This window comes from Protopterus annectens, chromosome 14.part0, assembly GCF_019279795.1.
Source record: "Protopterus annectens isolate FY-2018-M chromosome 14.part0, PAN1.0, whole genome shotgun sequence".
Lineage (NCBI taxonomy): Eukaryota > Metazoa > Chordata > Ceratodontiformes > Protopteridae > Protopterus > Protopterus annectens.
Genome location: NC_056748.1, coordinates 389,824,206 through 389,837,518, shown reverse-complemented (window position 1 = coordinate 389,837,518; position 13,313 = coordinate 389,824,206). Strand labels below are relative to the sequence as shown.

At 40.7% G+C, this 13,313-nt stretch overlaps 1 protein-coding gene across 1 annotated transcript in view; it reads left to right on the top strand.

Annotated features, from left to right (window-relative positions):
- Positions 1 to 11,737, top strand: part of HELLS (helicase, lymphoid specific) — a gene marked incomplete in the record, with an annotated part of 1,428,613 nt that extends 1,416,876 nt beyond the window's left edge. The window contains 1 exon segment of the mRNA XM_044056152.1: positions 11,171 to 11,737. Within this exon segment, the coding sequence (XP_043912087.1) occupies positions 11,171 to 11,265 (95 nt within the window).
- Positions 11,738 to 13,313: the final 1,576 nt, after the last annotated feature.

Below are 13,313 nucleotides of genomic sequence, written 5' to 3'. Positions count from 1 at the left end.
TGCAAACTTTGTTAGCCAAAGACCTTCTGTATTAGCCTGCACTTCAGAGAAGTAGATACCAAACAGGAGAGGACCCAGGACTGAACCCTGTGGTACTCCACTTGTCACTGGTCTGAAGTTGGATTTGGAATCCGCTACTTTCACAGTGTGAGTTCTGTCCGTGAGCCAGTTGGTAACCCATCTTGTGACATAGGGATTTATACCTAGTTTAGTGAGCTTATCTATAATTCCAGAGTGGGGGATGGTGTCGAAAGCCTTGGCGAGATCTAGATAAGCTGTGTGAACCATTTTACCCTCATCTATGGCTTTGGTGACTACTTCAAGGAAGTCAGTCAGGTTTAGGAGACATGATCTGCCTTTTACAAATCCAAACTGGGTAGGGTCCAGAGTTTGGAGATTACCAATGTCTTTGTTTATGAGTTCCACGATGATACATTCCATGGCCTTGCAGACCAGGCTCGTCAGGCTAATGGGGCGGTAGTTCCCGGGGTCCGACGTGGCTCCCCCTTTGTGGAGTGGGATAACCGTCACGGTGCGCCATTCAGTGGGTACAAAGCCTGAGGTGAGGCTATGATTAAACATGGTACTTAGGTATGGTGCCAATTCATTCTGTAGTTCGTGTAGAACGCAGCCTGAGATATTGTCAGGTCCCATGGATGCTGTGTTCTTGGCTTTGGAGAGTGTGTTTTTTACCTGTGCAGCCGTGATTATAGGAACGTTGCATTCTTCCGGTATAGAGATGGGCCCTCTAGGGGGTGAGAGGGGGGTAAAGTTAGCAGTGAACCTATCTGTTAGGATGTTGGCAATATCAGCTGATTCTGTCTATTTAGCGCCATTGTGCTGTAACTCAGAGCAGATCTGAGTGTTCCCATTAAGATTCTTGACATAGCTATGGAATGCTTTGTGGTTGTCTTTAGAGTCAGTGGCAATTTTGTTTTTGTAACTAGGTTTGGAGGATTTTATGAGCGATCTCAGCTTCTTACTGAGGTTAACCAGGGAGTTCCTCCAGTCATGGGATTTTACTCTTTTTTGCAACAGTTTCTTTCTTCTGTTGTAGAGTTTGTTTATGGCAGAGGACCACCAGATTGGCTTCCTTTCTTTGGAGGATAACATCTTGGTTCTATTAAGGATAGCATGATCCATGTACTCGTGTAAGTGCTTATAAAGTGCATTTGTGTAGGATTCAGCAGTCATACCTCTATTGTCCATCTGCATGGGTGTTGTGAAGTTTGCCACTTCTGTCTTAAGAAGTGTGAAGTTGGCTTTGGAGAAGTTTTTTACGATGGTTTCCCTAATTGGGGGTGGGATGTGGATGTCTAGGCTGATTAGCTTGTGGTCGGATCTGACCAACGAGGACTTGACCTCTGGTGTGGAACACCGGTTTCCCATGTTGGTAATGACCAGGTCTAGGATATTGCTGCCCCTGGTGGGGGTGTGAATAAGTTGATCCAAGGCATTGGAATTTATGAATTCTAGAAAACGTTGAGCAAAAGAGTTGGTACATGAGTAGTTTTCCCAGTTAATGGTGGGGTAGTTGAAATCACCCATTATTAGGGTGTTGGGTTGTACCTTAATACTTTCCAGTGTATCAAGAAATGAGGAGTGGGAATCCTGAGGCACGGTGGGGGGTCTGTAGCAAGCTACAATTTGTATTGCGGTCTTGCCCAGAGTTAGTTGCACTTGGATAATCTCGGATGCATTATGCTGTGCAACTAGCCTGGAGGTGTGGATATCCTTAATGAATATGAACACGCCTCCGCCTTTAGTGCTTCATTCTGGGTTAGGTGGCCGAAAGGTGGTATGAATTGTAGCCTGGTAATGCAGGGGTGCTCTCTGGAGCTTTGAACCAGGTCTCTGTCACTGCACAGATGTCCGTGTTCTCCATTTTAAGGAGTGCCTCGAGTGAGTGCATTTTGAGGTTTTTTCTAGCATTGAGTAGCATTATCCTCAGATTTTGCTTGCTTGTACCTGTTACAGTGGTGACTTTGTCATTTGAACCTTGCCTAAAAAAGGCACTATAGGGGTGGCAAGAGCCTTAGCCAGTATCCGGAATCCTAAGGGCGACAGGTGCAGGCCATCTCTGGCAAAGCATCGTGGTCTGTCGATCATGTCGTTCCAGGCAGACAAATACTGGATCCCCTTAGAATGACACCAGAAGCATAGCCAATTGTTGAAGTCAGTCATTTTGTCCTTGTACTGTGGTATCATTCTGGGTGATGGCAGGATGCTACTCAGGGTTAGGGTCATACCTGCCAGGGATACAAGATCGGAGAGCTCCTCCATGTCTCTTTTCATGTAGTCCAGTGAGGTACGTCTCAGGTCATTCACACCAACATGGACAATGACAACGTCATATTTGTACTTATTGTGGAGTGACCTGAGTGCATGCATTATGTGGCAGATCCTGGCACCTGACAGGCAGCTGACAGTAACTTTCTCCTTGTTTAGTCTAGTGAGTGGAACAGTGTGCCTGACTATAGAGTCACCTATGACTAGAGTGTTGGGCACGTTGTTATGCCTTATGGGCTGTGGTTGAGTGGCACCCTGAGTTTGTGGGCTATGTGTCATTTGGATTGTGTCGGGGGGTGGAGTTTGCTTGCGTTTATGCTTTGGATGTCCTCCCTTTACTCTTCCACCTCACACTCCCAAGAAGATCCCAGATGTTCCACCCAATCACAGGGATCAAGCAACTGTAGAAGTGAAAAAGTTGCTTGCAAACAGAGTCATCCAAACCGTCCCCTCAGACCAGATAGGATCCGGAACTTACTCCAGATTCTTTTTAGTGTCAAAACGTACAGGGGACTGGAGGCCCATCTTGGACCTCAGCAAACTAAATGAATCTGTAAAGAAGGTGAAGTTTGAGATGGTGAGACTGCAGTCTATACTCCCTCTGTTAGGGAAAGATAATTGGATGTGCTCCATAGACCTCCATGATGTGTATTACAATATAAAAATGGACAGAGCATCGAGGAGTCATTTACGCTTCCAGCTGTGAGCCAGTCATTACCAATTTCGTGCTCAGCCCTTTGGTCTCACCACAGCCCCCAGGGTGTTCACCAAATGTATGGCAGTAGTGACACCTCACCTGAGACGTCTAGGATTCCAAGTGTTTCCATACCTGGACGCCTGGCTCCTGACCGCCCCCCCCCCCCCACCACCACCACCACCACCAGGCATTTACTTATACAAACCAGGGATTCCACTATCCAGCTTTGTTCCCAGTTGGGAATTACAATAAATTGGGAAAAGTCTACCTTATTGCCCTCTCAATTTGTGACTTTTAGAGGCGCAGTCTCCATGTTAGCTCATCTTCCCGCAGAAAGAGCGCAGAACCTCAGATAACATATCCTCTGTCTACTTCCTCTACAGAAAGTCAAGGCAAAGACTGTGCTGGAACTCTTGGGGACCATGGCATCCACCATAATGTTAGTCCCACTCGCCAGATTACACATACAAATTCTTCAGTGGCTTCTATCATCCCAGGGGTCCTTTCAACATCTGCCTCTATCTCACCACATCTTCATAACAGACTCTTGCAAGAAGGATCTTCGTTGGTGGATTCAACCCAATCAACTAACAACAGGCACACCATTCCTTCCTCGCCAGTCCATTGCTACTGTGACCATGGATGCCTCCCAGATAGGGTGGGAGGTATTATCTAGGCAGGACTGTCCAAGGTACATGGCAAGATCACGAGACTCACCTGCATATCAGTGTCCTAGAGATGAGAGCAGTGCTTCTAGCGTTGGAAGCACTTTACGACCTTCTTTCTCTAGGGACGATAGCAATCCAATCGGAGAATATGTCAGTGGTATGGAATCTCATCAAGCAAGGTGGAACCAGATCTTACCCCCTTTATCGAGAGGCAATTTATGTTTGGAAGTGGGCAATATCTTCCCAGAACTTTCTGGTGCAATGCACATCCGAGGGACAAGCAATGTGATAGCCGACAAACTCAGCCGGGTAATCTTAATGCCTCACAAGTGGTCTCTGAATCAGGATTTAGCGGAACAGATCTTCCGCAAATAGGGACGGCCTTGCTGCACTCTCTTCGCCACTCCGATAAACTCCCAAATGCAGCAGCTACTTTTCCCTTATACCCCCTCTGGGGGAGTCAGAGAGAGACGCTCTTGTTCACGATTGGCCCCTGGGACTGTATCCAAGTTGAGTCAGAAATCGAAGCTGTTGGGAAGCAAAATGATTCTCATCACTCCTTACTGGCCTCGTCAGATTTGGTTCCCATTTCTCAGGCCTCATCTACTAGACTATCCATGGACTCTGGATCCAGTGCCAGACCTCTTGACACACATGTCAGGCTCCCTCCACCCCAGCCTCCACACCCTCAACTTGACAGAGTGGCTGCTCCAATTCCATCCTTAGTCAGGATTCATGATTTTTCACCTGCTGTGACCCACATCATCAAGTCTTCACATATGCCTTCTACTAGGAAGTTATACACTAGCAAATGGAGAAGATTTTCTATCTGGGCTGAAGAAAGGAATGTAGATCCTTACACTGCCTCCATCCCAGTGGTTTTAGCATTTTTGTCTGAACTTTTCCATCAGGGATCTGCTGCTGCCACAATTAGGGTCCATTTGGCAGCAGTATCTAATTTTCATTTGGGTCTACATGAGTCTAACCTGATGTCACACAGATTGTGTAAAACCTTCCTTAAAGGTGCTACTTTCCTGAGACCCCCCCTTTCAGGAACCGGTAGCTTCCTAGGATCTGAACTTTGTCTTGTCCAAGCTAACTTCACCACCCTTTGAACCTGCTCACTCGTGTCCGCTGAAATTTCTGTCTTGGAAGACTTTTTCTAGTAGCCATCACATCAGCTAGACGAGTATCAGAGTTACAAGCACTGTCTATAAAGCCGCCTTATCTGATTTTCCACAAAGAGAGAGTTTCTCTTCGTACGAATCCTTCTTTTATCCCTAAAGTTTGCTCTCAAAATAACTTGAACCAAACTATAGAGTTACTGGTGTTTTTCCCTAACTATTCTAACGCAGCAGAATACAAATTTCATCAATTGGATGTTCACAGGCAGTTACGGTTCTACCTTCACAGGACTAAGGAACTCAAAGTCAGACCAGTTGTTCATATCCTTCTATGATTCTAGACTAGGTCTGCCAGTCTCTAAAGTGACCCTATCAAATTGGATTTTGAGCTGTATTTCCTTCATTTACTCCTCCAATGGAAAAACTCTAACGTTCAAGATTAAAGCTCATTCTACCAGATCCCAGTCTACATCTGCTGCCTTCCAAGCCAGAGTTCCAGTTGACAATATTTGTGCAGCAGCAACCTGGGCTACCCCTCATACCTTTATCACTCATTACAAATTGGACCTGATCTTTAGGGGTAGAGCCTCCTTTGGTTCCACAGTACTCGGGAGTATTTTTCCATGAGCCACTCAAGAATAAGGCACTAGGGATGCTGTCCCATATGTAAGAATGAAGACAAGCTAGGACTACAGAACAGAAAGAAGTTATGTACTCATCATAACGTCCCATGTTTGTAGTCCATCTCGCCCTTCATTCTTATGAACCTACCCCTGTCCTGGAAGGATCTGGAGACAGGATAGTATTACCTTGATAGGGTGGAGACATTTCATTATTGTTGTTCTTTCTTGATGGCCTTAATTCTTTCTTTCTATAGTTTAGCAGCAAACAAGATCTGGGGATTGTACTAGTGCACTATGGGATACCTACCTAGCCACGAGCCAACTAAGAGACTTTGAGCATTATAATAGGCCGAGTCGGAGCCGAGGATTGGCTCCAAATCCATCTGTAAGAATGAAGGGCAAGATGGACTACAAACATGGAACGTTATGGGGAGTACATAACTTCTTTTTTTCTGCAAGTCCCCCTTGTACCATTATTGCCTTATATCTAGAAAGTACTCTTGTGGTGGAACCAATAAATGGACTTCACTCGGGGAGTTCCTTTTAAGGTAGGCCAAGATGCTCATCAGACTCTTCAGACACAGTGTGAGGACCCCCTCAGGAGAACTTGGGATCCAGGAATCTGAGAGAAAACCCAAAGGTTGAGCGATAGCACCATAAAAGAAAATATTGTCAGTCATTCTAGTACAGTATTTAAGCCTATTTGCCTATAGTGTGTGTTCCATATCTTCAAATACAACACCACCATGATGTACATTAACAAGTATGGAGGAATCATTCTTACCCTTTGTGCTGGTTAGCATTGCAAGCATGCTGTGTTGCCCAAAAGTCAGATATGACCCTGAAGGTTTCTTGCAGTCTATCCCAGGAGGACTGTTTTGTAGGCCAGCTGGGCAGGATAAAGGAGGTCCCACATGAACCAGAGGATGTTAAAAATGGGCATATTTTTGTAACTATTTCAAAGATGGAGTGCACCAGAGAGGGACCTTTTTTGCTTCTCTGGTAAACATCCAATTTGCCCCAGGTTACCCACAGCAGATGCTATAGCAACAGACTCCTTCTCAATAAGCTGGGCAACTCTGTTTTTCTGTTACTTTCTTATAGTACCCCTAATCCTCTAAGTGATACTGAAGATAAAGGAAGACTGGTTAAAAATGCTAATCTGTTTTGGCCCAGTCAGCTTTAGTTCTCCCTTATGTGTGTTGTAAGAACAGACCGCGTAATGTTATCCTTTTGACGAAATGAGTCACATGTACACCCCAACCTGAGACTCCTAAAGCTGACATCATATGTGATCTAGCAGTAATTCACTCGTATAAAAAAAAAAAAAAAGTTTTCCAACAGTGTACTCTGCATTCCAAAAAAGTCTAGGAAAATAAGTACAGGGAACTGTTTCCCATCTAAATGGGAAAAAAAAATAACCTTTGATGCCAAGGAGGGGGTGGAAAGGCCCAAGTACAGCTTGAGTGTCGCCAAGCCTTTCTTTGCTTTCAGAGTTTTACAAAACAAAATTGTCTTATGCCTCAAGTGAAGGTACATCTTTTAGCCATTTCAATTTATCAACCTTTGGGTCCCTTTCGGTTTTCCTTGTTACCAGTAAAATGGTTCTCATTCTGGAGGAACTGTTTGCCACTATTTGAATCAGCTACCTTTACCCCTTCCCTTCCCATAAATCAACAGGCAGCTTTGGATAACATTTGCTCCTGCTTAAAGAATTTCAGAATTGCAGGTCCCTTTGTGCAAAGAACCATTTATCATTTTGCCATGGTTAAAGGTCATCCTATGAACCAAGTCTACTTTCATGTCGAAGTTAGCAACAACATTTTTTTTTCAAATTAGGCTGTCTAATTTCTTGTTTTTTCATTCCCCCAGAACAAAGTAGGAGAAGAATTTCATACTCCCTGGGTGTGCATTGGCAGTTGAGATTTTACTTGGACAAGACAAAAGAAGTAAGAATGTGAGCAATTCTTCTTTGCAATTGCAAAGAACAATAAAGGGAAGCCATTTGACAAATGGACTGTATTCAAATGTCTAGCACACTGCATTCGCTTTTGTTACTTCTTTTACAGCAAACCTGTGCCCAGTCATATTAGGGCTCTTTCTGTTGGGCCACTGCAGCTGTTACTTCCTTCATAGGTAGATGGATCAATACTCAGGAAGCAGCTACCTGGTCATGTTTCCATACCTCTTCAAGATGGTAATGTCTGAACATTGCATCTAGAACCAGGGCTGAATTTCATGGTCATTCTGCAGGGCTGCCTACAACATATTCCTCTTGAGGGTCAGCCATCCATTTGCCATAAGCTTTGGTAATCTTTCCAGTAGTTATTACTGCAGCAGTGAACAGAGTATAGTTTATTTAGGAAAATACCAACGTTGTAGATTTTTTTTTTTTAGTTATGTCCATTGTTGCAGTACAAATCCCCTTCCTCCTTCCCTCCTCTTTCTTTTCTTTGAGCAGCCTTGTGTTGGGTACTCTAGTCAACCTTCCTTTTGCCTCCCGCTCTCTTCTGCCCTGATCAGGCACTTTGCCTTCTCAGGTTGGCATGGAGGCTTTCTGTCTTAACTGCTTTCTTGGAAATGTCTTCCACCAGGACTGTTAATGCTGTGGCTTCGTATTATTCAAAATGACAACCAAAGATGGTGCTGGCTGATGTCCCTTTTATACCACTGACATCCAGGTGGGAAGATTGTCTGCCTGGCATAGAGGGATTCTAAGCTCTGTAAGTCTGGCAGATCATTATATCTTCTGCAACAGAAGTCTCTAGAGTTATTACTGCTACATTGAACATACTTGAACATCTACTTTATAAGTTCCAACACAGCTGTATTTTCTTACTCATTTGTCCTAAATGTGCAGTCCTAACAAGTATGTTTGCATTTTATTTGAGTGTCTAATAACATCTGAAAATCTTTTTGTTCGTAATAAAAAAAAAAATCCATATTTTCTGGATACTAGTTGCAGCTCACTTACTGTTTTAACTTAATTTGTATAAGTAGCACTGTGTACAGACAGTTCCAAATTCTCTACCTTTGATTTTCTGAAGTTTATTCAGTTGCAATGTGCGGTGACAATTTCTAATGAACTGATTCAGATGGAAAAGTTGAGTTGTATTTGTAGTATCAAGATAGTGGTTCTTTCTAAATTTTATTTTTTCTATATATTCAGATCAGAAAGGAGTTCTGTATATTGCCATCTGTAGACGAAGTGCTGCTTGTCAGAAGTATTTCCTGCATTGAGTAATAAAAGGGACTTCTCAAAATACTGCCAGTTGTAGAAAAAGGGCAGTTGTCAAAATACTGCTATCTGTAGAAGAAGGGGCAGTTGTGAGATTGGACCTGATGTACATTGAACTTGATCATCCAAAATGGTGCTTTGCTTGAAATTTCTTTTTTTTTCTGATCTTGAACTTTTTTGAGGCTTATCTACTGTCTGGAGCAGGATTTAAACATCTGTGAAAGTGGGCTTATCATGATATTTGCAACATTTAGCCACTTATATAAATTGTCTCTTCTTTCCATGAACCTATAAAAAGTCAAGTGAAATTAAATGTCCCCCAGTAGAAAAAAGTTCAGGAGCAAATTTTGCTCAGCTGATGTAGCTTTTCTTACAATGATGAATTTCTGAAATAATTCCACTGAGAAGGCACCTCAAAGCTTGTTGCAGGAAGTGGCAAACTATTTGGTCCACACACGGGCATAGCTTGTAACCTCCTGTTCTGTTTGAGAGCTACTGTACCAAGACACCAAACATTTTAAGTCTGTATCCAACCTGGTGTCCAAAAACCGTAGCAGTAACAATTGCAAAAAGGAAGGGGTCTAAATTAGCCAATACTGAGAAACAAGCTGCAATTCTTTAGATCTTTATTTTTATCACAGGAAGATAATTGTTGACTTCACTTGGAAATTCAAATTACAGACAAAAGCTACTAGCAACTGCCAGGAGTCTTCTTAGGTTAGCATTCAAATTCTGAATTGGGGAGAAATGGCTCACTGTATCCTATACTGTCCAGATGAAAGTGCCGTCATCTGTACTGTAACCGTATAATCTAATCACTGTAGAATATCCTGCTGTTTCTATCATATGTATATATATATATATATATATATATAGAGAGAGAGAGAGAGAGACTATGAAATCATTTTATTTAATTCTTAAATCCCCTACCTTTAAAAAAAACACTCCCTGAATATGCAGCTGTTAATACTCACCATCCCTGATGCACTGAGTACCCTCTCTAAGTTTCTGCAAATGTTCCTTTTAACAGATAAGAGTATTTAAATTCTGCTCTGTCTTGCTCCATAATCTACCCCAGTTCTGACTTTGACTCATCAACACTTTTATCTAACCTATAGATAAAAAACAAAAGGCTTCCAACAATAACCAGGTACCTCAGAACAATGCTACTTTTATCTAACCTGTTTTGATCCTCTCCATACTCCTTTCCACACTACTTTTCTCTCTCTCTCCCGACAGTCATTTAACTCTTCTGCTGTTATTCCACCTTTTGTCTATAAACTCTTAGAACTCTTTAACCTCATTCTGGCTTGCTAGTCTCTTCTCCATCCTTTCATTCTTTTAAATATGTCCATTAGTAAAATGATTGTTATAGTCACTGATTTGAGCAGTATTTTATACATCTTCAAGACTTCGGTTTGTCTTTTTTTGTTTCATCTAAAATTTCTTTTTTAGGTTTTGCAGTCATGAACCTATGCTTCATATGATTTTTTTCCATACTTTGTAATCAAAACTGTATTTTGTATGCTATGTATTTCTTGAATTGTTTGCATGAAGCTATTCTCCTTTGTATTTTTTTCTGAAAATGAGTTATGCCTAGTCAATATTTCTCAGCAAACAAATACAAATTAGGCATTTAACATGGTCTGTGGGTGCTCCTTTAACAAAATATGTGTAAATCTTTCAGTTTTTTTGCTGTACAAAGCATGTATGCCATCATTTTTTACATGTTTCTTATCTGTGATCCTGTCTCACCTACACAGTCTTTTCATATTGAAGGTCCACACCAGTGCAGGCAACATTAGGTATTGATGTACATTATTTTTTCTCTTACTTGGTGGCACTTGGATGTTGTATGAGTGGGAAGTGCACCCATACCTCTCAATCTCTTAGCGCAAGAAACCTGGACAAAGCCTAACAGAATGGAGGGACAAAGGCCCAAAAATAGGGACACATTTTAAGTAATGCTCTTTTAAACTTAGAAAGTTGCTATAATAACAGAATTTGCATTATAATGCATTTTTTGAAGGATATGAAGTCTGAAATTCAAAAGCATATTATTTTGTGACTTTAATCATTAGATCATCCCAGTGATTTGTCAAAAAACATTTTGTATGAAGAACAGACCAAAAATATGAGGCAAAAATCTGCACATTCTGCGAAAATATGTACAGTTGAGAGGTATGAATGCACCTGCTGTGGTTTTTTGGCAACACTGTGATAAGGATATGTTTTTCATTTGATTGTGGGTCTCTCTTGCCTATATACAAGAAAAAAAAAGTATTATGAAATACAGCTGCAAATGGGACTATAGCAACTGCTTTGACTGGGTTGAAGGTAGCTGCTGCTGCACATTAGAACTGACTGTCATGTGAGACGAAGTAGGTTTCCTGTAATTAAATGGGGGCTAGTCTTTTTGATCCCAACAGTTTAGTGAGGGAGTGTACAGGACCAAAATGTTGAGAATCAAATTAAAAGTTAAAGATGTTGACTTTCTTTATCTGGTTTCTTTTTCTTTCTTTCTTTTACAGAAAATATGAAAAATCGTGATCCGGTTAAAGAAGAAAGGGGAGTTTTCAAAGTTTTGCATCCTGAAACTGCAGGTTCAGAGTTGCGGTTAACATGAGAAGCCTTTGTATTTGGTACAGAGGAACATTATGCTTTTTGTATATAGACTTAAACCTTGAAATTACCACATTCTCATTGCTTTGGTATTATAAAACTTGGCACAAAAGTTGCTGGATTTTCAGATGTTTATACTACAGAAATGTTTGTAGACTGAACTAGTTAAAAGTTTCAGTTGCTACAAACAAGTTGAGGTTTTAAGAAAACATCATTACTAGCAATGTATTTTTTTAACAGTACTGTACAAGGAAGAGTCTATGTATACACGTCTCTGCACTTATTGTACTAAATCAGCATTGGTGGTTAGTCATCCTCATCGAACACTGATCATCTTTTAGATCACCTTCCTATGGAAGTTATGTTAATATTTCTGTAATATTCTGCTGTTTAAAAACCAGATGTTATTTTGAATGTTCTTTTAAGAGTGCATACCTTTGTGAGTAAATAAACATTTTTAATGATTTTGAATTTCATTTTGAGTTTTGTGTTGTTTCACAGGAAAAACATGTTTTCACAAGGAGTAAAATGTTCTGATCTTTCATGGCATTGTTATCAGACTTGTCAGTTGTCCTCTTTCCTCAAGGATGCAGTTTGCAGTTGTCCCATTTCATAAGTGCTACAGATGAAATCCTATAAATTGGTAAAATTGAACCTCACCCTCCAAAGCTCTTCTCTATTTCAGATTTACAGTTTCCTTTCAGGCTATAGTATTCTTGCAAGAAAACTTTCAGTTATTTGCTTTTTTCACTGTGTTGACAAACATTGTTTAAATGGTTAATGCTGGTTTCCTTAATCATTCATCATCTGAATTTCTGAAGCGCTGTTCCACAAATATACATACAGGTGGATGATGGGAGTCTTACTAACCTGATTTACATATACTGCTTTGGTGTCAACCATAGGTAGTTGCATTTTTTGTTACAATTTTTTTTGGAGGGGACTCAGCATTATGTATAATGCTGTCAATAAAAAAGAGAGGCAAAAATAAAATATCTATAGTACCCATATCTGAATATGAAGCAAATTGAATAACTGACGAATACAGACATAGCTTTTGCCCACAGCAGAAAATATCTGATCATCTCCTCAGGGTGTTCTTGAACCCAATTTTTTCATTCTTTATCTGTCATTCACAGGGCTGCAAATACCTTCCACTAGTGCATGGAGTGACAGCAATCTCATATAAAGGCATGCTTCGTCTCAGTTCTTAGTTGTCTTTCTACTTACACAGTTTGCATCTAAATCAGCTCTCTCCCATCATAGTTCATGAGTTTGGTGCAAAAGAAATTCAAATATTTGGTGTTCTTGTGGTCTTCAATAAAATACCATGTGAATGTTTTTTCTTTTCAAAGTTTTATGGAATTATTTCTGAATAGCAACTACTATATATACTTTTTAACTGTAAAAACAGAGAGATGGCAAGTCACCACTTTCATTCTCTTTTCCAAGTACTTCATCAGACTCGAGCAGTGTGAGCAGTTAAATTTAAATAGCAACTTTCAGTCACTTGCTCAAGTCCCACTAGTTGTAGAAGAAAAAAAAACTTCAGTTACAAAATGTGTGGTTTTACATTATAAATCCCAGAGGATCCAACTCGCCAATAGTCAAATCAACTCCATGAAAAAATCAAAAGTAAGCATTTTTTGCAGGAGGCAAGCCCACTCATATCCTCCAGAAATGTATATCAATACACGTGAACTCCATAGATGGATAGATATAAAGAAGTGACAAAATTTCCAAGAGAAAAGAGCTTTTAATGGTGCACACTCTGAACTGGCAGTGATTTCCTATGGAAAAAGAGATTAAGGCATTTAACTGTGTCAGGTCATTGGTGAGTTGGTTTCTTCTTCAGTTGTAAGTTGATGACCAGTAGCATAAACACATGTATGTGAAAAATACCCGTGCTAAAATCTGGTTTGTTTTATAAAAAAAATACTACTTGTCTATGAAATAGAAATAAAGAAGGAATGACTCAAAAGCACCAGTTTGTATCCTTTAAGTCTTAGTATACTTAAAAGTAAGTGTCATAATGGTAGAATTTCACTAAAC